This window comes from Eptesicus fuscus, chromosome 10, assembly GCF_027574615.1.
Source record: "Eptesicus fuscus isolate TK198812 chromosome 10, DD_ASM_mEF_20220401, whole genome shotgun sequence".
Taxonomy (NCBI): domain Eukaryota; kingdom Metazoa; phylum Chordata; class Mammalia; order Chiroptera; family Vespertilionidae; genus Eptesicus; species Eptesicus fuscus.
This window is the reverse complement of record NC_072482.1, coordinates 68149617-68176806: the sequence shown is the minus strand read 5'-3', so window position 1 is coordinate 68176806 and position 27190 is coordinate 68149617. Positions and strand designations below refer to the sequence as shown.

General features: G+C 38.0%; 1 protein-coding gene across 4 annotated transcripts in view; it reads left to right on the top strand.

Annotated features, from left to right (window-relative positions):
- Positions 1 to 27190, top strand: part of UTRN (utrophin) — a 454375-nt gene that overhangs the window by 315640 nt on the left and 111545 nt on the right. For all 4 annotated transcript variants that reach the window (XM_054722125.1, XM_054722126.1, XM_054722124.1 and 1 more), the window contains one exon: positions 12714 to 12870. In XM_054722125.1, the coding sequence (XP_054578100.1) occupies positions 12714 to 12870 (157 nt within the window). The remainder of the gene's footprint in view (positions 1 to 12713; positions 12871 to 27190) is intronic.

Below are 27190 nucleotides of genomic sequence, written 5' to 3'. Positions count from 1 at the left end.
TTAAAGTCCTAGTTTTAGTTCCATCAATGTCCCGTGCCCTTTGCCAATTGTTCTCGATTATTCACAAATTTGCATATATTCAACCTAATGATACCAATTATAATGTTACCAACACCTGGTAATTTTTGTTTACCTTAGCCAAGAACTATGTTAGGATCCTTGCAAGCATTACTTTTTTCAGTACTCATAAAATTCTAGTAAGGTCAGTAGTAAAATTCTATCTTAATATGCGGAAACAGGCTTAATGATTGTGAGGAACTTGCCAAGAATTTGAACTAACAAGTGCCAAGCCAGGATTTGAATCTAGATCTTTTGGACTCTTGGCAATGAACATGTTTTGCCTCATCATGCTATTTGTATATCCAATTTGAAGATGTTTTATAGAAATTAAATATTGCTTATGGGCACTAAAGTGGAAAATTGATGATTCATGTCTGCATTTGGAGAGAGCAAAATTAAATAAAGATGAATCTGAGGAGCAGGATGCTGACTAGGAAAGGACCTTGGGAAAATACTTCTGTGACAATTATTAATGTTATTGAAAGTCATGAATATTTTAGAATTAGTTTTAATAGATGGCGAATATAAGTTTAGAAGAAACTGAGATCATGTTACTGAGCAAACATCCAAAAGCAAATGTTGGGGAAAGACCAAGATCTTGCACCTGGATCAGTTTCTTTTAAAGTTCAGAAACATGTATGGAAAAATGTACAACCTTAAACCAAATGATCTTGAGTTTGACTTTTTAAATTAACTTATTGATCTTGAACAAGTTACTTAGTCTCTCTGATCCTTAGTTTTTAAATTTATAAAACAAAATTATTTAATTTGTATGATTGTGGTGAAGATTGAATAGGATAATCTGATAGGTCCTTAATCTATGTGAAGCCTGTTCAATGTAGCTTATTTATTTATTTTTTACATCAAGGTGCTCAGTGATTTCATAGAACTAGCATACAGAGAGTAGAAATCTTCAATGATTATTATTGTGAATTAATTTTTAAAAGTTTTTGTTTTGTTTTTCCTGAAGAGATGTCCAAAGATTTTTATTCTTCTGGGGCTCATTGAGGAAGATTTGCACTTTGTTTTACACGTAAAGAAGGGGGTCATGTATCATGGCTATATGAAAACTTCAGTGTAAAGATCTCATTGAAAATCATGTCAGTATCAGGCAACTACCTATAATAATAAAAGGGTAATATGCTAATTAGACCCGACATCCTTCTGGATGTCATTCCAGACATCCTTCCAGACAAAGCTGGGGCCGGAGCGAAGCCCGGGTCCTGGGTACCTGCCGGCGACCCAAGGGAAGCAGCATGCATCCGGGGTGCCAGAGGAAAGCGGGTGCCGGCAGCCGGGGGAAGGAAGGCCTACTCTTGTACAAATTTTCGTGCATCGGGCCTCTAGTTTTTAATAAGAGGGAAATTACGGAATATTGTACAGTGAGGGACTATGCTTGTTGAAGATTGAGTCTTCAACTGGCCAAATCCCATTTGGTTGCACCTTTCTGTTCCCCATAAATAGAAATAAGTGAAGAGTTTTAGAATGTTAACACAGTGGCAAGCTTTCACTGAGGTTCTAGCAAAACCAACATCTTGTGTAATGAGCTAAAAGTCTCAGGAATGGTGCTGGTGACAATTGTGCATGTGGTGCTGGACCTTTGAGAGTTTGGAGGATGAGTTCTTTAGGAAGGAGAACTTAATGAAGGTACATCTGTTTAAACAGACCAAGTGGAAAACTACAGACAAAAAAATCTTTGGCATTTCATGGATGTTATTGCCTAAGCCCATTGATTCATGGAAAGAAATACCTTATAAACTTCAGTTGCAATATTATCTTATGCATAACTTAATGTTATTTGTAGACGATGGGAGAATAAACTTTTTCCAGTGAACTTCGGCATCACGATAGATCATTCTAGTAAAATGTGTTATTAATGTGATGAACTAAAACTATTTTCACCTTTTTTTATCCTTACCCACTTTTGGAGATTCAGGCATTTATTTAAGAAATTACGTCTATATGTAAGGCATTGATAATCATAAATAAGATATGGCCCCTGCTCCAGAGGGTTCACAGTTCTGTCCAGGTTCAGATGGACTCAAAGGAGGGAGTGATTACTTTCATTTCAGTTGGTCATCAAAGGCTTCACAAAAGAGGAAATTTCTAAGTTGAGCCTTGAAAGATGTATAGTTATTCCTCAGATGGACTGAGTAAGGACTGGAGAAGGGCTTCTAAGCAGGAAGCTTGAAATAACACTGTGTTTTCATGGAGTAGTTAAGAAGTTCAGTCTGGCTAAGAATAGATTTTGCCATTGGTGTAGAGAGGAAAGATTATGGCTAGAGAAAAAGGTAGAGAGATGCAAGACATAAATCCTAGAATACCTGTGTGTACCATATTCTGTTCCATTGGTGATGGAATCTGAACATAATTAGATTTGAGTTTGTTATGATCCCTCTCACACAATTATGAGGATGTATTAGATAAGCACAGTTCTAAAGACAGGGAGACTTGTTACTTAATTCATGTTGTTGAGGCACTGGCGGAACACCTAGAAACAAATAACCAGTAACCATTGGATTGAGAGCTCTTTAAAAGAGAACTGTAGGCCAAATAGATGGTGGGGTGGGGAGTATCAGACAGAGGTGGCAGGTGAGCACTGTGAGTAGGCAAGAGGATGCCACCAGAAGAGGGTGTAGCACAGAGTTCCAGGAAACCCAGGTGCATAAGGAATAGGGGAAGGAAAGGAAACCAGGAAAGAACCTGAGAAGTGGCTGTCCTTGAGGAAGGAAGAGAACCTGGAGAGTATTGCCAAGAGCCAAGAGGGAGGGGGTTTCAGAAAGGAGGGCTTAGTTAATAGTGCTGGCTGCTTCAAGAAGTCGAGTAAGGCCAGGGCTGCTGAGTCCAGCTGTAATTAGAAGGGCTTTGATGACTTTGCCAGGATCATTTTGTGATTGAGGCAAAAATATGATTGCAGAGGACTAACAAGTCAGAATGGGAAGTGAGGCACTGGAAATAGAACTGAGTCTACACAGTCTCATGTTCTCAAGTAACTGCTCTGAAGGGAAGGGGGAGAGAGAACGCATGGCTGTAACTACATTATTACCCATAACAGTATCATAAGTCTATAGCAGCTGGCAGGCTCCATCTAGATTGACCTTTCTCTGCTTTCATATAGATTAGATATGTTCAAAGTAATGAGTGATATAGCCTTCATTTTTATCTTAAAAAAATGGACAAAATAAATTTTATGAATATATTCATCATTACTTAGACATTTATAAAAGATAAAATGGTTTATTTTTCTCAGTAGTGGGCCCTCGTATGGGAAGCACACCTTAGAGAGAAGTGGTAGAGGATAGTGTTTCTAATGTTACACTCTGAGCTAGACTGCCTGGGTTTAAACACTGGCTTTGCCACTTATCAGCTGTGGCCCCATGGGCAGGTTACTTAGCCTATTATTAGTCTCATTGATCACCATTCTGTTTGGCACTGATCAGCTCCAAGGACATAGAAATTCTCTCTACCCCATCTTTTCCTTCCTTTATTCACTAGTACCAGGAATTTCTGAGCAGGTACCCAACAAGGCTGGATCCTGAACAAATACGGACCAAAAGTATGGCTAATCCTATATAATAAAAGCCTAATATGCTATGTATCCAGTCATCCACTCGTCCGTTCAACCAATCAAAGCATAATATGCTAATGATATGCTAAGGCTGCTCAACCGCTCACTATGATGTACACTGACCACCAGGAGCCAGACACTCTGACCGGTAGGTCAGCTTGCTGCTGGGGTCCCGCGGATCTGAGCAAGATAAACCGGACATGCCCTGGAGCCCTCCTGCAGTCCTCCCCAGCTGGCCAATCTCCTGCATCCCTCCCCACCCCTGATCGTGCATTGCTGGGATCTCTTGGCCTGGCCTGTACCCTCTCACAATCTGGGACCCCTTGGGGGATGTTGGAGAGCTGGTTTCGGCCCAATCCCACAGGCCAGGCCGAGGGACCCCACTGGTGCACGAATTCGTGCACCAGGCCTCTAGTAGAAAATAACAGTGTCATGTGAATTGCTGAGGTTGGAGGATAGAGATTAGAGTAAGAGGTAAATGGAGCTGTTCACTGAACCCCACAATGAGGCAGAAATTACTAGCAGTCACAATTCAAGGTGGTTTCTAGAGTACAACTCTTTACATGGAAGAATAGAAAGAACACAGTATCTGCAGACCTGTTATTAGGAGTTAAGAGTGGGCTGAGCTAAGCACACCCAGTAATCCCCAGATTTACAGATCAGATTCCTCATTCTGCCTCTACTGGAAGTGAGAGAATAAAGGGGCAGAAAAGAGGCCAGAAGTGTGCTTAGTGAGGAAATCCCTACCCAAGGCAGGAAGTGTTCTTCTCATTAGCAAACACAGTAGGTCCTCGGGTTACATGGGAGATCTGTTCCTATGGGTGACATAACGCGATTTTTGCCGTAAGTTGGACTCACCTCCATAAGCACCTACGTCACTCACATGGAGCACATACACAGCAGTAATGAAGTAAAACAGTAACAAAAATTTAAAAGAAAGATAACAATTCCTGACCTTTACTTGTGGTAAATACATAACAAAAAACATAAAGCACATATGTATATATGTCGAAATGACGGAACTTTTTTTTTTTATAAATAAGTGGGAGATGGCAATGTAACCATGAAATGACATACGTGGAGTCCGACGTAACCCGAGGATTGCCTGTATGCAAAAACAGCCTATCTCCCAGACACCTGCCTCCTTCCGTCCTTTCTGAAAATGATGCCTGTTGAGCACTGATTTTCTGCTTCTCATTCCCCTCATTCCTTTTTAAAATATGTATATTTTTGTTGATTTCATAGAGGAAGGGAGGGGGAGAGAGAAATAGAAACATCAATGATGAGAGAAAAATCATTGATTGGCTGCCTCCTGCACACCCCATACTGAGGATCAAGCCCACAACCCTGGCATGTGCCCTGACCGGGAATCAAACCATGATCTCCTGGTTGATAAGGATACACTGACCACTGAGCCACGCCGGCCGGGCTTTCCGCTCATTCCTTTAAAGCAAGGTCTACCCGTAACACTGACCTCTTGTGAACAAAATCTCTGCCTTTAATATTTCTGTAAGCTCTTCTACCACTTTATAATTGAAAGCTGGCTTTCCCCTTAATTGCCTGGATTACTTAAATTTAATTAAATTTAAGTTTAATGTGTCCATTTTCCTCACCTGGCAGCCATTGGGAATAATCTGCATATTTTGCAACTGGTATGGATACCAAACAATCAGAATGCCAGCCAAAGACGTCTAGTATGGCACCCACAGAACACTGGCTGAACAGGAGCCCTGGCGCACAGCTGGTAGCAGGGGGAGGTGGCAAGCCTCTTCACTGCTTCCAAAACATTGCTTCTCCATCTGTCAACAGCTTCTCCTTAGAAGTGGATACAGCCATTAGTCCACCCTCTCACCATCTAATTCCTGCTTCCTCCTCATCTGCTGGGCACTCTCCTACTCTCCTCATTACTTTAAGCATCTGACTTCCCTTTCCTTTTCCATCTTTTCTTCAGTTGTCATTCTTGATGTGCATATTGATAATTTTTTATATTTTCACTTCCAAGTGTCTGTATTTACTTTATCTATAAAAGTCTTTATCCCTAAGTCTGTTTCCAAGTCCCATAGACGTTGCCCTACCTAAGATTCAGTTCATGCCCCATGTCATCTTGGCGTTCCTGAGACACTCGATCTTCAAGAGACCCAGGGCAGATTGTTCTCCAGAGCACACGTATCATTTCACTACATTCCACCTGCCATGTGTATTTCAATGCCACTGTTTGCCATGTTAGTTAGAGAAGAGCCCTCTGTTGTATAAAATCCGAATTGCTTACCATATCATCGGTAAATCAACTCTCCTTCACATTAAAGTTATGGGTCTGATGAAGTGGGTGCCTTCTTTCATTACCTTATTATATACCAGGACCACCTCTATACTATTATCCAACTTTATAGTTTTGTCCTGTATATATAATTAATCTACAATATTACAACTAGATTTTTTAAAAAATACATATACATTTTCTAATGTTTTCTACTTTCGAATTCTTAGCTTTCTTTTTATTTTCCTTCTTCCTAAACCTGCCCATCTCTGTCCCCATATTTAGTTGCTTAAACCCTTCCTCTTTTCAAACTCATCAATCCTATTACCCAGTTTGGATTCCATTGTAAGCCATTTCAATGATGTCAGGATCTTAAATTTCCTCTCCCCACTTGATTTTCCATCTACTTTTTAAATCTTTGACATTCTGATGATCACACCCTCTCTTTTGCCTGCTCTTAATTCTGGATTATTTAGTGTTGCACTAGAAAGTAAAAAAATAACATTTCTTTAATTTGAGCCTTTCTACTTAGAATTGGTATTGTAATGCTGAATGGTTTTCTGTCATAGTCACCGCCATACCTATTTTTAAAAAGACTTTGATTCCGCTTTAGCTCCCTCACTCCCTCTCTGCAGGTGGTCTTGTTTCCTTTTTCTGAGAGTGAGACCATCTGATAAATGCCCCTTCTGTGCATTCTGAATTTTAAATTGTGTTTTAATTGTGATAAAGTTAATATTGTCATAATAGGGGGCATTTGCTCTAATTTATCATCATTTTTATAAAGAGAATATCTGCCAAAGATCACAATAACAGTTAATATTTATTAAACGTCCATGTGCCAGACCTACATTAAGTGCTTTACAGACATTACCTCCTTGGACCATAGTGTGGTCATTGGAACTATGTAATAATATTTGGCTCAATATCTTGGTTAATATCTTAAATATTATTTTATAATCTTTTTGGATGACTATGATTAAACTTTTTAAATACTAATATCCAAGGTACCAAATATTCTTTTGTGCTAAAAACCAGCACATACAATTGTATATTATACCTAGAACAGCGTAAGAGAAGATTGCTAATGATTTGAAACTTCAGCTAGGAGATAGGCTCTTAGGAATATTTGACAATATTTTTTTCCTCCCTGGAAAAATGTGAATTACAAATATACTAATAAATTCAGTAATGGGAATGACATGGTTTAAATTTTTATATTACATTTATTTAATTTAGAATTATGTTAATTAAATATCTACTTATCAGCTTAGTGATGTTTAATATAGGTCCTTATTAACATATGGTTTCAAAGGCCAGTGAAATTGTCAAATCTAATGAAAACAGAGTTCAAAGACAAAATTTTATCATCCCATTCTTTTATGAGCCTCTTAAAAATTCAGGGCATCTTTTAAAAAGCTGTTAGAGAATATTAACCTTTAACATCGTCATTACATCTAATGTTACCACATTTTACAATGTCACTGACTCCACTTTTAATCTTAGGGAGCTGATTTTGCTACACATGTTGTAAAATACTAAAACTTCCTTTTCTCAAGTCTAATAGAGGAAGGGTCTGCTGCTCTCTTCTTCCTTTTCCTCTCCGGTTCAGTGCTGGGCCCTCCACTTGCCGCAGCGATGGAAGTGTTCTCCATCAGCATTCTTCAGAAGGGCAGCCAGTAGCCACATGTGGCATGCTGAGCACTTGAAACATAGCTATGCAACTGATGAACTGATTTCAAATTTTATTTAACTGAAATTTAATTGAAATAGCCACATGTTGCTCATGGCTACCATATTGGAAGCCCAGCTCTAGTGTTCCTTCAGCACAGACGGAATTCTGAGGACTTCATTTTTTTTTTCCTGATGGGTCTTCATTCTCTTTCTGGGAGCAGGAATACTCCTCTTTTTAATGTTACGGGTTGTTTTTGTACTAACAAAGGTATTTTCTTTTATTATAACTTTAACTTATAATCTATGGGTATTACCGTAAACGAAAAATAAATTTGATTTTTAGCGAGAATGCCAAATTGGACATCTAATTCCATAGTCCTCACACAATAGGGGATAGTATGTCTTTGCTCCTCTTAGGTTGGGTCATATAGTCTCTTGTAGACCTGCTTTCCAGATGTCTACATGTCTAGCTTGGGCTTGAGTTTGTATTCCACGGTCTCACCAGAGCTTCCTGAGCACCTTTTTTCTTTCTCCCAGCCATAGTTCTCTCCTAGAGTTGGTAGGTTTCCTGCTTCAGAGTGCATTCAGATTACTTGTCTTGCTCCTAACCTGACCCTTGAAGTTTCTATTTCTGAAGCAGTGGGTAGTACCTGTTATCAGAGTGGTTGCTGCATAAACGTTGTTTGTATTGAATAAATGAAAAAAACTATTTTAATAAATGCCCCATCCTTACTCACAAAGTTTCCTTTTTTATATCTGTATACTGGGAGAAGGACTAAAAACTTATTTGAAAAAACATTGAAAAGAAGAGGCGTCTGGTGATTTAAAATAAATATTAATTCATCATTTCATCCTCTCTCCCACCCTCCTTCCCTCCCTCCCTCATTTTTCTTTCTTGGATGTAAAGTACAGCATTGGGAATATAATCAGTAATATTATAACAACTATGTAGGTATCAGATGGGTGCTAGACTTATGGGGGGGTCACTTCATAAGTTACTAGTATATAAATGCCTAACCACTCTGCTATATATCTGAAACTAATACGATATTTAATGTCAACTGTATTTGAAAAATAAAAATATTAAAAATAAAGTAAATGGCAGGATACTTTCTACTACAGGGTATCCCAAAAAATGTATACACACTTTGAATAATTTACTAATTCCAATGGGCTAAATCTGATAAGAAAGAAACATCAATTGAGCTATCAGCTATTAAAGTGTATATATATTTTTTGGGACAACTTGTATACTTAAATAATTATCATTTTTATGAATCTTTGCCTTCTAACAACTTTTTGCATATTTTTACAAATAATTTGTCATTTACAAATGTTTAGTCAGGTATAAATTAAATTATTCAATCTAAAAAGAGGGAATTTTTATAAAGCATATTATTTAGTAGACATCATCCTAGGTTGATAAATACTTTCATCCAATGAAAGTATTTATTATTTTGCCTGTGTTAAGTGACTAAAGAATGAACTGAAGCAGGTGAGAGTTAGGATAATGAGTCAATTATCTATAATGTAAGTGCCCACAGATATGTGTCAAATAAAAAAAAATGTTTTAAGTGAAGATTCTGAAAACATGATTGATGACTGCTTCTAAAGTCTCAGGGGAATGTAAGCTTTAAAATGTAGAGTCAAATTGAGAAAGTACAATTAACATCATACACAAATTTAAGGATTCTTCTTGCAAAGCATTCAATCCATTGCCCCAAAAAAAGCTTTCATCTTATAAGATGAAAGAATTAAATTGAAACTAGAACACTGAAGGCTACTACGGAAGCATGCATTTATTTGGGCATATGGTAGTAATCCACTAAACACAGTTATAGTCCATTGGAGAATAACCAAAACAGATTTTCCAAGCAAAGATTCTGCCAGATCAGGTTGCTTTTTACTATGGAAAAAGAAGGATGCAGAAAAGTACATATACTAATGTTGGCTTTTTAAATTTCAAAGTCACTTTAGTATCTCTTTTATAAAAGTATTGTCTTCTTCTTTATAAATAGTTCTTCAGGTGCTGAGTGCCATAGATTTCCATGATCAATTTTATTATTTCTATTCAGTCAGAAAAGTTAATTGCATTGAAAAAAGCATTTGCATGCTCTTCAATACAATGAGCGTGTAACTGGAAATCAAAGGAATGTCTGGTTTGTTATTGATTAAAGAGTTAACTACAGACATTGAAGATGCAGGATCAAATCTAAAATAAGAGGTCAGGGTATGTGCATACCTGTTTTGCACACAGAGAGTGTCAAACACTTCTTGATTTACTGAGGACCTCTGATTTCTACTCTGATTTCTAATGGTCTTTTTAAAAAAATTTATACTTAAAAATACTGGCAAGAAATTGCATCAAGTCAGTCAAATGTACTTACGGCAAAATAGTTTTTAACTGTCAGAGAGGTTTTCAGTTAATATAATTTAAATGATTTAGTTCTGCTCTGTGACTAGTAAAATCATTATTTATCAGGGATAGGTAATTACATATTTGGCCTAAAATTAATCAATATGAACACAGAAAAGCTGGCACTGGAGCAGAATTGAAATCTCGTTAAAGAACAATTTTATACAGCATAGGGAATATACTAGTAGTCAATAGTGTTGTAATAACTATGTATGGTGTCAGATGGGTAGTAGGCCTATCAGATTGATCACTTTGTGTAAGGTATATAAATGTCTAAGTACTACGTTTTACATCTGAAACTAATACAATAATGTATGTCAACTATAATTTAAAACTAATTAAAAAATAAATATGAAAAAGAGGCAACTCAAAGAAAGGAACAATTTTGTAAAGTGAGGTTAATTATAGCACCTATGGAATGATTAGAAAAGATTGTAAATGCAAGAGAATAAAACAAAATTTTTTAAAATATGTTTTTATTGATTTCAGAGAGGAAGGAAGAGGGAGAGAGAGATAGAAACATCATTGATGAGAGAGAATCATTGATCAGCTGCCTCCTCCAAGCCCCCCACTGGGGATCAAGCCCACAACCTGGGCATGTGCCCCTGACCAGAATCGAACCTGGAACCTTTCAGTTCATAGGTCGACGCTCTATCCAATGAGTCAAACCAGCTAGGGCTAAAATAAAATTTTTAATCATACAATTCTCAAAGAACTATAAAATACTGCAAACTTCTTTTTGTATTTATTTTAATTTTATTTTATACCTAGCTCTTTTGAATAAGACATAAAATTTTAATTCTTTTTCTATTAGCCAGTAGGCATTGGAACTGAAAGTAGATCACAGGACAATTGGCCTTTTGTATGTGACTGAATGCTGGTTCATACTATTTTAGAGAAATTTTTCTTTTAAACAATAATATTGGCTGATGGATTATGGTCATGCTTTTATGAATTGGAGATGAGCTAGAGATCAATAACTTATAGTTCTGAAAAGATTATGAACTTTTTAAACAAAGAAAATATATTGTTGATCTATTTCTGGGAGTACCATCTAATTTGATCAATGGGGAAATATCTGTTTGAATGATCTAGAACAGATAATTCAGTTTTAAGACAGAGCCTCAAGTAGATCAGATATCTAAAACAGGAAGTCAATGGTGGGTCTGAGGGACAGTAGTGGCTGTGTCTAAATCTCTCAGTAAAAAAGCAACTTTGTAGAAGGGGAAATCCTAATACCAATGTCAAGGTAAGGATTGCTGTCTGAGAGGATATGGAACCTGATCAACAGAGGTTTCTTGCACCTGGAGTTGCCCCAAATCTTTTTTCATCATCAGTCCTTAGTCTTTGCAAACTATTGTGGAACAAGCCTTACGTCTGTCTCTATCAGCCTTGCCCCTTTTGACCTGAAAGGTCAAGGTAATTCCATTTCACACAGATTAGTTTGTAAATCCACATTCACAGTCTGTCCACTGGGGTGAAGCAGGATTGACTAAATGCTGATTTTTTGAGTCTCTACAGTTGTTTCTGATGGATCTGTTTTTTCAAATCCTGCCCATGTGCTATGGGCTGGAGACTGGATACGTGGGTTTTCTCCAAGTCCCTTACAGGAGCAACGAACAAATTTGTTCTTTGTTTGCATTTCTGTTTTCAAAGGCCTTGGCTGTTATTGGAGCCTTCATCACATAAAAATGTATTTCCTAAACCTGGTTTCCTGATTGTGAAGTTCATAATTTAAGTATCTGAGTGTACTCTTCTGTATAGTTTTTGTTGGTAAGGAAAATAATATGGGCCTATTCTAAATATTGTATTGTAAATATTGTTACAAAAATTCATAAAAAGTAGGTGTTTACTGTGTTCTTACTAGTAACCACAGCTGGTATACATCTTTCTAAACATTGTTTATACATATAATTTCTTTCTTCTCTATCCCTCTCTTCATGTACATAGATGAAATGAGAAAATATTATTCTGAATGTGCATATATACTTCACATAAACTACTGAAACTTGGTTTTACAATTTTACATTATGTTATGCACATTCTTCTTGAAAGCCTCATGCTTATGCTTTTGTGGTATGGAGATGGACATTATAATTTTGATAGAGAGTACCAACGTGTACTCTGAATTCAAAATAACTTTCTTATAGGGAAATTATATCTATAATATATATTATTAAGAAACATGGTCAATAGTATTATAATAACTACTAGAAGCCCGTTTGCACGAAGATTCTTGCAAGATATTCATTCATCTGGCTGCCTGCACCAGTTTTCCGCCGGCACCAGTTTTCCGCCTGCACCAGTTTTCCGCCGGCACCAGGGGGACCCAGGCCTTGGCTCTGGCCACCGTCTTCCGCCTTCTTTCAGAGTCGGGGCTTGGCCTCTGGCGGCAGCGGCGCGGGACAGGCGCTGCGCACCACCATCAGCGATCTGGGCGCCTCCCGCCGGCCCAGGTCCGTCAGCCGCTCAGCGATGGGGGGTGGGGCAGCATGTGGGAGCCGCCATCTTGGTTAATTTGCATAGCGCCCTGATTGGCTGTGGGCATAGCGAAGGTATGGTCAATTAGCATGTTACCCTTTTATTAGGTAGGATAATTTTATTATTAGTTTTATTTTTTTGGCTTCTTTCTTAGACGTGAACATTAGTCGGTCATACAAGATTATCAGGCTAAGAGAAAGTATATACTTTTTTGGATGCAATTCAAACATCTAAATGTGGTCAACATTCTCTCTCAATAGGGCCCATTTGGAGGCCAGTGCTGAGAAGTGGAACAGGTTGCTGATGTCCCTCGAAGAACTGATCAAATGGCTGAATATGAAAGATGAAGAGCTTAAACAACAAATGCCTATCGGAGGGGATGTTCCAGCCTTACAGCTCCAATATGACCATTGTAAAGTAAGTTGACCACATACAGTGGGTATCTTTTAAAGTTAATTTAGATTTTGGTGAATAAATACTCAAAATAAAATTCTAGATAAATATCAGTTGAACCAAGTATCACAGATTCCTCCCATCTCTGCTTCTAAATTTCAGTATTTATACATTTATTTTAAATTGTATTAATTGCTTCCATTTGTTTCAAATTAATTTTTCTCTTCATATTTAGCTAAATATGAAGAGAAAAATGTAATGTTTAAAAAAACATTACAGACATCTAAAGCATAATATTGCTCTTAGGTAATTATGAAATTTATCTAACTTTCCAAAAGTTTTAAAATATTAATATCTTATATTGGGGACTTTTTTTTACTATATGTTAATCTTAAATTTGAAAGTCATAGAATCATAAAGAATTACAAACTATTTATAATAAATGAAAGTAAAAAAAATAAGGACTTGTACTAGTGAAAAAAATAGGTCTTATAGAAAATGATAGTAGTATTTAAGATCATTTTATGTTTTCTTTTTCTGAACTTAGATCTTTTTTTTTTTAGTAACATTTTCATTCTGCTCAAATTTCTGTCTCTGTACAAATGTGTACTTCTACGCTGATAAGCAGATATGCTTAAATGTTATTAACTGACAGATTAATTCTTAGCTCTTTGTATTAGTTAAGTTTTTTGCCTTATTAACTTTTTATTTGTTTATTTATTATTCCTTCGTACTAATTTATCACATTACATATCAGCTTGTTCTATTATATATTTTATTCTCTTCACATGCAATGCAAGTTCTCATTCTAAATCTGTACATTTTAATGTGATGTCAGAATGCTATTCCCATTTAAAAAATGACAAGCACCAACATACGCATCTTTAAAGAAAGGTGTTATCTATATAACATATTGCTTCAATGCAAAATGATAAGACCATGAGATTTATTTTATTTTGAACCCTTCTGATGAGGTTATTCAAATTACCTTTTGGGTAAACTTTCTTTTTCTACTTAAAAGAGAATATGATAGAGAAATAACTCAAACATGAATTATTTATTTCTGAAATTTTCCATTTAATATTTTCAAACTGCAGTTGACTCCAGGTAAAGTGAAACCATGGAAAGTGAAACAGTGGATAAGGGAGGACTACAGTAATGGTTTTGTAAAGTTGGGGACTGATTGAGCATGCTTCCTTGCTGATGGGAATTATCCTATAAAGTGGGAAAAGTCAGTGACGCAGTGGGGAGGGTACCACCCAGGAACAGTGATGGGTGGATCCAATGTACAAGTGGAGCAGTTTGTTTTAGGGAGAAGGGCAAAGAGTTCATCCATTTTAACAGGTAACTGTCTGACTTACTTTTTTTGAACCACACAGTACTATTTAAAGAAGTTGAATTAATTTGACATAATTTCTCAATGCTAAATTAGAACATCTAAAGATTATGAGATGAATGTGTTTCACTTCATTTTCATACCAATGTGACCTTTCAGTTATGTGGGGCATTCATCAGAACTCTTAACACCCTTTCTCCAATAGAATGCATGATTGAGTTTAGAAAAGGAAACCACCCAAGAATCATTGAAAGTGTATGGTTCAGGTAAAATTTCTTGTTGGTTTGTCCATTCCCTCAGGTATCTTCTGACCTTTGTTTAACCCAATGTAATTCTTATATTCAAATCTCATAAGAGTCCAGACATTAGGGCCTTAAACTGAATTACCAAGATACACAAGCAAACTTATTAAAATAATGAATTTGAACATTATCTTTAAAATAGCAACACCCCACCATAAAATTTAATGTGTGTGTGTGTGTGCGCGTTTCCCTGGTAAAGCAATCTGAGATTCCTTCTGCAAACCTGTAACTTCAAGGTTTTGCTGTGTTATGAGCCTAGTTAATGTGAGAAATTGACCTCTTCGTAAAAGTGCTTAAAATTAATTTCCAAGTCCCCCTCCTACTTTGCCACCTATGTTGACTTCCTTCTTATCAAATATCAAATGCATGGCCCCGTATAGTCTGTTAGTAAAGAGAAGTAGCAGTTCTCTAAGTGAGCCTGCACCTACCCGCCATACTCCCATTTAGTTGTGTGTAGTCTAGTCTGTCACCTGAACCTGACAGGTATAATTGGAACCTCACCCCAAAGGGTTTATCCAAGTCTAGAGGGAGAATCAAAGTAGCCTAATAGCTGTCACTCTCTGGTGGTGAAATGAAGAGTGGACCACAAATACAATCAAGAAATAGAGGTCTGTAAAACCAAGTGGCACAGTCCACCTCTTTATTCAGCCCAATCCTAATGAACTAACTGCCTCTGAACATATTTAACCCAGAGACAATTTTATGTATCTCACAGTTCATTTCTTTATTCAGGAAACTTCTATGTTACACCTGATGTTTGCCAGATACATTGCTAGATATTGGGCATGCATCAATTTATGACTGTTTCTGCTATCACAGATGTCACCCTCTAGCAGCAGAGATACGTTTGAAAAGAAGTAATGACAGTAGATATCAAAAGCGCTGTAATTGAGCATGAACACAAGCCAGGGAGGCACAGAGGAATCATGATTATTTGTACTTGGGAAGCTTGGGTAGGGCTCCATAGAGCAAGAGGCCTTTGAGCTAGAAAGACACCATGGAATAAGAATACACTACAGATTTTTACAAAAACTTCTGGCAGAAAAATCCTCCAAATTAGCCAGGGTGTGAATTGGAGTATGCAATAAAGGTGTTGCTCATCTCCCTTTTTGATTACATGTAGAATAAGACTGAATATATTTGCTGGATAAAGAAATACATTTATGTATGCATGTATTTTAAAAATGGAAGAAATAATACTATTTTACCACTATAAGAAGCTGAAGGTTTCCTATCTTATTTTTATCATTCATACTTAGTATTCTGATTGAGGCATCAGTTTTGTATGCCAATGTGATGGAACCAAAATAAATTTATATATTGTACGTTCACTTAGGGACATTGACCAATATTTCTAAAGCACTGTGAAGGGAGATTTTTAAAAACATTCCATCTGCATACCAATGAAAAGTAAGCCTGTTTTCTTCCCCTTTTTCATGTGGTTTTATTAGTGCTATCGAATTTAATGACTCTTCAGCCCCATTTACTGTCATTTTATGACTTCAGATCCATATATGCTGATTTAGGTTTGAAAGCAACTTGGGGGGAAAAGGAAATTGCATTCTAACAGATTCTCTTTATGTGGATATCAATTATTTTTTTCTGCTTATATTCTTCAATGAACAGTGCTTTTGTGAAACCAAAAGCTAAGGAAGCCTGACGTACCAGCAACATTTCTGTTCTAGGTCCGATGCCTTGTGTCTAGGGCCAGCTTCATGGGTGTGTCCAATGCAGTCATCGTCAGGCAGGGCTTTGCTCTTAGAAGGGCCTGTACTTGGTTTTCTGCTCTGCTGCCTCTTTAAATGCTGAGTACTATTGGACCAGACACCGTGATTTCACTTCTCACAGAGCTCTGCAGATTATATAGCCAGACCTGCTTGCATCGAGAAGGAAAACATTTATGTCTATGTTTTGGTATATATAAACCAACACTTTTACAATAACGAAAGCCTCTTCAAAATTACTTTATGCGCCCTCTTTCTCCTCCAATAAGTAAGGCATCCTGAGCCCCTTATGTGCCCCTCATTGTGACTTGTGATGGCTGCTTGTTAGTGTCAGCTGGGTTGTGATTAGTGGTTTCTTTTTGGTCCTCCCTTTCCTGTGGACTCACTCAGTGTTCTTCTGTTCTGTCTTTTTACCTGACTTCTAGGTCACCGCTCTTTCCTCATATTCTTCTCACCTCACTGGTAGCTCCTTCTCTATTAGGCTACTTTGATTCTCCTTCTCAGTTTTTTTTACTGGTTCCTCCTTTCCCCCTCAACCTCCTAAAATAGAGATGCACCAGGGGTCAGGTTGTGCCATCTTCCATTTCTGAACTCATCTGGTCTCCTGGTTTTCCACCACATCTATATGCCAACTGTTCCCAAATTTATAGCTATTCACCTGTCATCTCTACTTGGGAATCTGATAGACATCTCCAACTTGAAATGTCCATACTGAATTCCTGAACTTACCCCTCAAATTTCTTCTATCCAGTCTTCCCGATTTCAGTGGATAGAATTCTGTTCCAATTGTTAGCTAAAAAACAATAATTACTTCAATATTGTCTTTCATATTCAGTTTGTTAGGAAATCTTGTTGGTTCTATGTTCAAAATATAGAATCTGAATCTGATTGCCTATAACAAGTTCTTTGTAGCTACAGCTATCAGTCTGTGTGTATGGTTTGTTTGTTTGTTTGTTTAGCACAACAGCCAGGGTATTCCCATTCAAATAAATCAGAAGTCTTTGGTAGCTCTCTAATTCAGAATAAAAGCCACAGTCCTCAAAATGTCTTTTTTTAAAATATATATGTATATATTTTATTGATTTCAGAGAGGAAGGGAGAAGGAGAGAGAGAGAGAAACATTAATAATGAGAATCATTGATCAACTGTCTCCTACACGCCTCCTACTGGGGATCCAGCCTGCAACCTGGGCATGTGCCCCGACGGGGAATCAAACCGTGACCTCCTGGTTCATAGGTTAATGCTCAACTGCTGAACACACTGGCAGGGCCTCAAAATGATTGTTAAGACACTACACGATCTGACCTCCTTCCTATTCACATCTTGCTCACCTCATTTTTGCTATTTCCTCTTCTTACAACCTGGTTTTAGCCACTCTGGTCTCTTGGTATGCCTTCAGTCACAGCTGGTTGTTTTTTTGCCTAGAATTCTCTTTGCTTAATATCCACATGGTTAACTCCACCATTTTGAAATATTTGCTCTATGGCACTTTCCCAATGAATCCTATCCATACTTCTCTATTTGATTGTAACCCCCATCTCAGCATTTGATATCTCTCTTACCCTATTCTATTGTTTTCTTTTTCTACAGCATTTATCATCTTCTCATATAATTATTTATTTTCTATTGTCTCTTTGTCTATGCCTGGCAGTTTAAATGCCTAAGAAATATTTGTTGAATGTCGAATGAATGAAATATACCCAAAGATAACATGTCCTTTGGCATAAATGTTCCTTTTTATTTTTCTTTAATCCCTTTTTTCTTATTCATGCTTGGAAGCATATCACATCTTGATAATATTTCTACTTTAAAGAGCTGAATCTTCAATAAAGGTAATAGCTGACCGAAAACGTAAGCAACAATCTTTTCTCAAGAGCTAGACATAATTTCAATTACATGACATACTTGAAGTTGTAAGAGAATTAATCAGTACCATTATACTTTATGCTTTAATATTGTAGTCAACTAAGAGGTTATCTTTTACCTGTCTTAATACTGCCTAAATTATTCAAACCAAGAGATAGAAAGATTTTTATATGAGCAGAAAGGAATAGCATGTGTTGATTGTTGAGATAGCATTTAAAATGTACCTTTTTATGCTGGATACTGCCAGATTCTCCCAGTGTTTTGCTTCTCTCTTATGTAGGAATTTGACAGTTGAAAACTTGATGATTTATGATTCCTAACAAACCTAGGGAGTAGCTTAAACACATGGACTCTCTCATTCAGTAACTATGTTGGCATGTATTACAGTTTATAAATAAATCTATCTTCAGAGATGTTATTGAAGTAGAACATAAGGAAAAGTTTTATGATTGTTATAGATAATAAAAGTGTGCTTCTAAAAATATTTGTAATTCTTAACAATACTGTTCTTATAATTTGTTAAGGATAAATTAGATGATAAATAAACTTGATTTCATTTGGTATTCCTTTCTTAAAAGTATAATTTTTAATTATGAAAATAATATTATAATATAGATTTTGTCAAAAACATGGCCGTAATTTTACCACTGTAACACAAGTATTTTCATTTTGCATTATTTCCTTTTTGCATATTCACCTTTCACTCAGTTTTAATAGGGTATATAGGTTTTTTATCCTGTCTTTTTCACTTAGATGTATGCCATGCCTATTTCTTCACATTGCAATGTAGTCATTATTACAATAATTTTTCAAGGTTACATAATGGTCTCTAGTGTAGCCTTACCTAGTGAACCTAAATGTTTTCCAGGTGTTAGGTATTTAAGTTGGTTTCAATTTTTATTAATCATAAATAATGTTACAATGAAAAGTGTTGTGTTTGGAGCTATTTTTTTGTGTGGATTATTTTCTTAGGATATATTCCCAAAGCTGAAATTCTTGTTTCACATAATATGTACATAGTAATGGCTCTTGATATATTGCCAACCTACTTTCCCAAATGATTGAACCAATTTTCTGCCTCCAGCAATGTATGAAAGTGAAGTTTCACTGCGTCCTTGCCTGTGATTTCTCATTTTTTTTTTGTGCCTCTTTCTGGTGAATGTTGAATTTTTTTTTTTGGCATTAACATGCTTGTATTTCATATCAATATGGGAATTTAGAGAGCAGGTTTAGGATGTCAGATGTCTGACTCAAATTTCTCTCGCAAAAAGAAGTGGTGAACTGATTAGATGTTTTGATTTCGTTGCACCTAGAAGGATAGGGAAAAAGTGGTCCATTGTTGTTGAACTGGTTAATTGAAGAAATTTGGTATTTATAGCAAATTAGTGTGTGTGATGTAATCTGGTTATTTTTACCACCAGAGAGATTTACATTACTATTTCATTCTGGTACAGATTGGTTCATTACATTTATTTGTTGGCTATCTACAAATCAAAAGTTACATAAGAGGTTTGCAATTCAGTTTTATGCTTAACAAACACTTTGGCTTAATTTTGGAGGATCACATAACTCTATTTTTCTCATTAAGAAATAATTTTTCTCTTGGAAGAATTAAATTCAATTGTTACTGCTAATGAAGGTTTGGATACTGGTATTGGTCATCCAAACTATAGATAAAACAGCTAGAACTTTCCTCCAAGTATAACTGCACAGAGGCTGAGGAGAGAAATTCAGTTTCAGAGAATGATGGTAAGATATTAGATTAGCATGTTTTAATAGCTAGTTATTCTACAGCACTGAATAGTTTTAAAATCTGTTTAAATTCACTGTCTCACCTGTGCAGTTAAGTGGAATGAGAGATTCTGTTACTAACATGTAGAGAAGTTATGGACAAATCCAAGGACTCATGGTAGGTAAGGGTGTACCTACATGGTACCTACTGAGCTATAACACAAGGATCTGGGTTGCAAATTTCTATGTGGTTTTACTACACTACAAAAAAAAAATTTAAATGTCTCTTTATTCTTTTATACACAAGCTAGAGGCATGATGCATGAAATTCATGCAAGAGTGGGCCTTCCTTCCCCCGGCTGCCGGCACCAGCTTCTCTCCCAGCCCTGGCTGGCAACCGGGACCCGGACTTCCCTCCCAGTGCTGGCTTCGTTCAGAAGGTCATCTGGAATGACGTCTGGTTTAGTTAGCATATTACACTTTTATTATTATAGATATATTAAATTTCCATTCTACTCTCTCGGCATAGATGTGTCTTCAGAGAGGTTCAGTCTGATGTAGGAGCCAGGTCTGCATGAAGGCCAGGACAGGTATGTGTGCTGAATGCTCAGAAAAGCAGATGCCACGCATTGTGGAGGCATAGAAGAAGGAGGGCTGACTGCAGGTGATGTTTATACAAGGAGAGGTGGTATTGGAGCTGGGTTCCTGGAGGTCAGGAAGGATGACCCTAGTGCATCTCTTTGACTTTGACCAGTGAGCGTCAGTGACATGGCTAAGAAAGCACACAGAGATTGTATCCTGAGAAGTAACCTCTTCTGTAAAGAGCTATAAGGAGATGACTACTTCTCTGCTCTCCTACTCAGAGTTATTTCATGCTGATTTCTTCTACAGGTCAGCTTTATTTGAGCTGCTCCCATTCCTCAGTTTTCTTCCTTTTTCCCATTTATTATTTCAAGTCGGTTTACTTATTTCTTCCCTCATTCACCCAACAGATATATGTATTGAGTGTTGCAATCTAAATAATGAGAAGAAGCCAGCCATTGGAGATTTGATGCAAAAGTATTCAGAATTGAAAAGTCCACGAGGCAGGAAAAACTTGGCATATTGTAGGAATGGAATTAAAAACTCATAGAGGCTAGAAATTAGGGTGTGCTGGTAATTGAGGTTGGAGAGCAAAGAATGTCCAGATTTAGGTTGGAAGCTTAGAATTTGTCCTAAGTGCACCAGGAAACCATTGGAGTGTTTTAGGCAGGCGAAAAAAAGGATCTGATTTATCTATCATTTTAATATCTAGAAAACGTTAAGAAAAGGGAATCCCAATGGATTTTGGCACTTGATATACAGACAGTTTGGGTGATGGCTTTAGATTAAATAAAGAAGAGGAGATGGGTGTCATTTAAAGAAGAGATAATGACACCAGGACTTAGTACACACCCGCATATTCACATTTTGGTATGGCAGGTTGCCAGTTTAGGAGGGCAGAGGATGGCACCGATTTCCCTTCTTGGTCCAGGTGCCCCCAGACCCTGCTTTCACATTGAGAACCTTGCAGGATCCTGTCCATTTCATTGCTGATAGATGTGTGATGGCCATTTGCTGGGCTGATGCCATCTTCATGTTGAAAACAAGGAGCTGCTGATTGACTTGTGAGTCTTTCTGACTTAAGCCACTGCAGTCCCTTCTTTATCCCTTCTTATCCCTTAATCCCTGCTCTTCCCATTAAATTGTGGCAGGTGGGAGAAATGTCCCCAGGCCTTCAGGCACTTAGAGTTGAATGAGGAGTGATTTTCTCTGCTGTCTGGCAAGTGATAGGAACCAAAGAGCACCCTGAGTTTGAAAGGGACAGAGAAGTGGCCGGAAAGGTGGGCTCTGCTAAAGCTTGGGCTCATAGAAATCATCGCGAAGGAAAACTGATTTTTAGTAGTTAACTTCCGGTGTTTGAATCAGGTCTTCATTAAGCTGACATCCCAGGGCTTCCTTTGGTTTGCATGAGCGTGCGGAAGTTACTTATACCAGGGAGAACAGTGAGACACTAGATTACCTCACCTCTGTTATGTTTACTTGAATTTCTTTCCCCCTTACTACCTTTAATCTAATTCCAATTTCTTTTTCATTTGCAGTTCCCATATTTCTTTAACAGGTAGCTTGCAACCCCCTCCACCTCCCACCCTCACCTGTATATTTCCTCAGGGCCCTATTTATAACTCTCTCAAAGGTTTGTGGCACTTTCTGTATCCTCAACTAGCATTACTTTTTCCTCTTTATTATAAATTCCTTGAGAGTTAGGATCATGGCTTACTAATTGCTGTCTTCTCTTGTGCCTGGCATGTTTCCTTACAGATTATATGAGTTGTTTTGACATTTTTATTTTGGTGGAAATCTTTGTTGGAAAATTCTGTTATGCTCTCATGCCACTTTAGAAAGGGAGAGAAGTTGAATATTTTCTTATGGCCGTGGGACAATCATGGTGCTCTCCATTTATTACTCTTGACTCTTGAGTTATCTGAGACTATATTCCCTTATATGAAACTTTTAAATATAGTTTACATTTAATTTTTAGAAAATTTTTTTGTCTCTTTCTCCTTGTCAAACTGATTCTAGTCTGCTGCTTGTAGACAAGGCTTCATTTTACATGTATTTGTCTGCAGGAAGCTTGAGGCTCTTTCCACGTAGGTACTAGAAATGGAAAATGCGTAAGCTTTGTGACAGGTTGCCACACACAGCACTTTTAGGTCAATGGTCAAGTCCACAAAGGAGCTAGATGTCAGCTATATGGAGATCGTTCTTCAAATACCACTGTCTTTGCAATGTCTTTGTGATTGCTTATATGAAATATTAGTGACCCCCACGCCTGTGCTAACCTCCTCTTTCCCTCTGATTCTGGGTGGTAGATTGCTACAATAAGGAACCATGCTTCTCAGTACCTAGCCCCCTGTGCAGAGGATTGCTGCTGTTCCCCTCAAGAGAGTCAGGATAACAATGGAATGTGGTGGAAGTGATGTGCGGATTCTAGAACTGCACTGACTTATATGGTATCCTTTAGCCACATGTGACCATTTGTCCTTAAATGAAATCAATTGTAATTAGGTAAAATTTAAAGTTTAGTTTCTCAGTTGTACTAGTCATATTTCAAGGTCAAAATAGCACAGGCAACTAGTGGTTACCATGTTGGACAACATAGTTTTAAAGCATATCTATCATTGCAGAAGGTTTCATTGGGCAGAGCTGTTCCAGAGTCTGTCCATAGAGATCTTGCAGCTTTCACTCTGCCCTTTGGGAACACTAGTTACCGTGCTTTAAAGAACCCCAAATCCAGCCTATCGGGCAATTTGAGACCAGGTAGAGGAAACCGAGCTGCTCCAGCCAGACATGTGAGTGAGGCCATCTTGGACTTCCACCCCATTCAAGTCACAGATGACTACAGGCTCTGGAGTAACCTCTGCTGGCACCAGCTGGGTTGCTAGTCAAATTGCCAGCTCATAGACTCATGAAAAATAAATCATGATTGTTTTAAGCCAATAATTTTAGATGGGCTTGATACACAAGAGCGAAAATGGATATAACCTACAATATAATCACTGCAATAGTTTTGAAATTATTTGAAACTATGCCCTATGCAGTTACATCATGATTAGGATGTGGTAAAAAGGGGGCAGATAGAATGAGCTCATACCACTATTTTTTTAGTAAGATCAGTTCCTTGTTTATCTAGGGAGAGAAAAGAATATTTGCTATTAATAAAATAATGGCCAACAGCAAACTGAAATACTTAGTGCTTATTAGCTGACAGGTGATAGGAGAAAACTAACTTTGTTTCTGAAAATTATTCACCAATAATTTGCAAAGTAGATAGTTCAAAAAATCCAGAGCTACCTGGAATTCAATAGTTATTCCAATTTAAGATAATAAGATTTGGGAACTTTGGGATATTTTGCTTGGCCACATTTTGTGATTCCACATAGTATTCAATTCTGAAAGCATTCCTTCTTTATTCATTATTTCCCAAGCACATATTCAGTAATCCTATCTAATAATAGAGTAACATGTAAATTATCATCACTCCGCTACGCCCACCATTGGGCGGCGGGAGGCTGGGGGGCGGGACTATCTGGCCATTGAGAAGCACAGATCCGCTGCCACTGAGGGGGGCTACCCTGCTGTTGAGAGGCGCAGGGGGCGGGACTCCCGCCCCCTGCGCCTCTCAACGGCCAGATCCGCGGCCGCTGAGGGGGCCTGCCGCGGACACCCAGCTGCGCCTCTCAACGGCAGGGTAGCCAGGTGTCCGCGGCAGCCTCCCTCAGCGCCTCTCAACAGGGTAGCCCCCCTCAGCGGCCGTGGACCATCAAAAGTGGGGGAGCTGGGTGCCTGTCTGCTCCAGCACCAGGCCTTTCAGAAGCCTCCGGCTCGGCGGAGGCTTCTGAAAGGCCTGGTGCACCAGCGGACAGGCACCCAGCTCCACCGTGAAAAGCGAAAGCGTGTAGGGGGCCCTACACGTGCATGATTCAATCATGCACTGGGCCTCTAGTATCCTATATAATAAAAGGCTAATATGCAAATCAACCAAATGGCAGGACGACTGGTCACTATGACACACACTGACCACAAAGGGGCAGATTCTCAATGCAGGAGCTGCCCCCTGGTGGTCAGTGCACTCCCATAGGGGGAGCATCACTCAGCCAGAAGCCGGGCTCACGGCTGGTAAGCGCCTAAACCAGCAGGTGGACATCCCCCGAGGGATTCTTGACTGCTAGAGGACACAGGCTGGGCTGAGGGGCTCCCCCTCTCCCCCAGTGCACGAATGTTGTGCATCAGGCCTCTAATTATAAATATATACACACAGACATATATATACATATACATATATATATATATATATATATATATATATATATATATATATATATATATCTTTGTAGGAATTGAGAAGAACTTCAAATGATTGAAATGTGAGCCTTACTCTGGAAGAACTGACACTATATTAGGATGAGTTCTGTTAGGAATACAAAATGCTCTGGAAACACTAACATATGTGATGGAAACACTCAAAACATATGGAATGAGTTATTACTTTGCAGGTGAGAGGGGATAAGGTTAGAAAATAAATAAATTACCTACAGAACTTTTTCAGAGAAAGAACAGAATTAAAATGTACAGCACAGTGACTTTTAGTATATGTCCAGAGTCACATGACCATCATCACAATCTAGTTTTAGAACATTTTCATTATCCCAAAAAGAAACCCTTTACCCATGACCAGTGATTCCCCCATCTCCCCTCCTATCTCCCAGTCCTAAGTAACCACTAATCTACTTTTTGTCTCTATACACTTACTTAACTGTTTCCACATTTTATAATGGTCATTAATGTCTGTTTTTTTCACTTAGCATGATATTTTCAAGATTCATTCATGTTGTAGCATGTATCAGTATTTCATTTTTACTGCTGAATAAGATTTCAGTATATAGATATACAACATTTTATTCACCCATTCACTAATTGATGGATATTTAGGTTGTGTCCACATTTTGGCTATTATGAATTATATTTCTGTGAACATTCATGTACAAGTTTTTATGTGGACATATACTTTCAGTACTCTTGGGCATATACCCTGGGATTGGGATTGCTGGGTCATATGGTAACTCTATGTTTAACATTTTAAGGAATTACCACACTGTTTTTCAAAGTGGCTGTACCATTTCATTATTCCACCCGCAGCATATGAGGCTTCCAACTTCTTCACATCCTCGCCACTACTTGTTATGATCTGAAAACAGAACTGTTTAGAATGAAAATATAAAGTCATTAAAATAGGAAAAATTCCAATTAGATTATGTTATTCTCACTTGAGGCAGCCCATATATATCACGTGATATCAGAACCTACAGCTGAATGCCACTTTGTAGCTCTGTATACAAAACAACTCTATTGGAGTCTAATTATCTTATCATTAATGTTCACCAGGTGCTTAGGAAATGCCGGTTTTTTTCATGTCTAATTGAGAGGTAAAGGATGGTGAAGTGATTGTATGTGTAATGCTGTTGAAAGTTAAGCCCATTTCTGACATGCAATTAAATATAATGGAAATAGAACAAATTGAATTGCAAAATTAAATTTTCAAATAGAGTATGCACAGATATTATTAAATGTATGCTGTCCTCTTGGACATTTGGCTATTGAGTTGGCATTGGTGCTCCGGCCCCACATTTTTCTTTACCTGGCATGCTTCCCACCTGCCCACACTTGCCTCCTTTACTTCCATACCTTGGCATATCAACGGAGTTCATGAGACAGTTCCTGACAACAGCCTGTGGAGAGCAGATTGTTTTATGAAGTGCTGGAGTTTAATGTGGTCAGGAAGGAAAATTGGATTCTCCAGTGCTGTGCAGCTTTCTCAGACTCAGATTTGTTTTTCACAAATCCAGGAAACCTGACAATTACAGGATAAAATGGAAGATGCAAGTCTGACAGTCACTTCCCCACTCCTTGTCTAGCCTGTCAGTGTCTTCCCAGCGCCCACCTCTCAAACTTGGCTGTTGCTGCTCTATCTGTAGTAAATATTTGTCGTTCCCTGAATGCTCACTGTCACACTCTTCTGCTAATGTCTAGGTTCCTCTGTTGGGAGTACCCTTGTCTCTGCAGGACTCAATATAGGCACCACATTCGCCAGGAAGCATTTCAGAGCCACCTAAGCTCTGCTAGGTCCCAAGCTATCGATTTGGGTGCCTTTTTCACCTTGGTGGACAAAAACAGAAAAGGTCCTTGGCCTTGTGGAGATTACATTTTATCTGGGAAAAAAAGACAGAAAACAAACAATAAACATAACTAAATACCTGCCTTGCAGAGTACAAGATGATAGGTGTAGAAAATACACCAATGGTGGGTGCAGCATAGTGATGGGGATGGGACAGGTCGTGGAAAGGTGGAATGCTCCATTAAATGAGGTGGGTGGGGGGGGCCTTGCTGAGAAGGCCTCATGGGATGAGGGATCTGCCGTGTGGATATCTTGGGAAGAGCTTCCCCGGCAGAGCCCACTGCCAGCCAGTGAAATGATCCACAGTGAGAGCATCTGAGTGAAATTGATAAAATTCCAGCCATCAAGGAAGTTGACCAGTCAGTTTCCCCCAATATCTTTTCTGTAGACAAATATGTTTTTCCATTTGGATTTTTGGAATTCTAAAAAGAGTCTGAAGACAAATCTCTTTTTGCCACCTCCCCTCCTTACACTCATACCCAGTACACACTTTGAGGACTAGTGCTAATCTAGAGCACCCAGTCAGAACTTCTGTATGCCTCAGTGTGTGAGTCGTATCTTCTTTCTCCACCATAAGATCTGGATTCATCCTCTGTGGAATATATGCCCCATAATCGCTTCCTCGGGACCG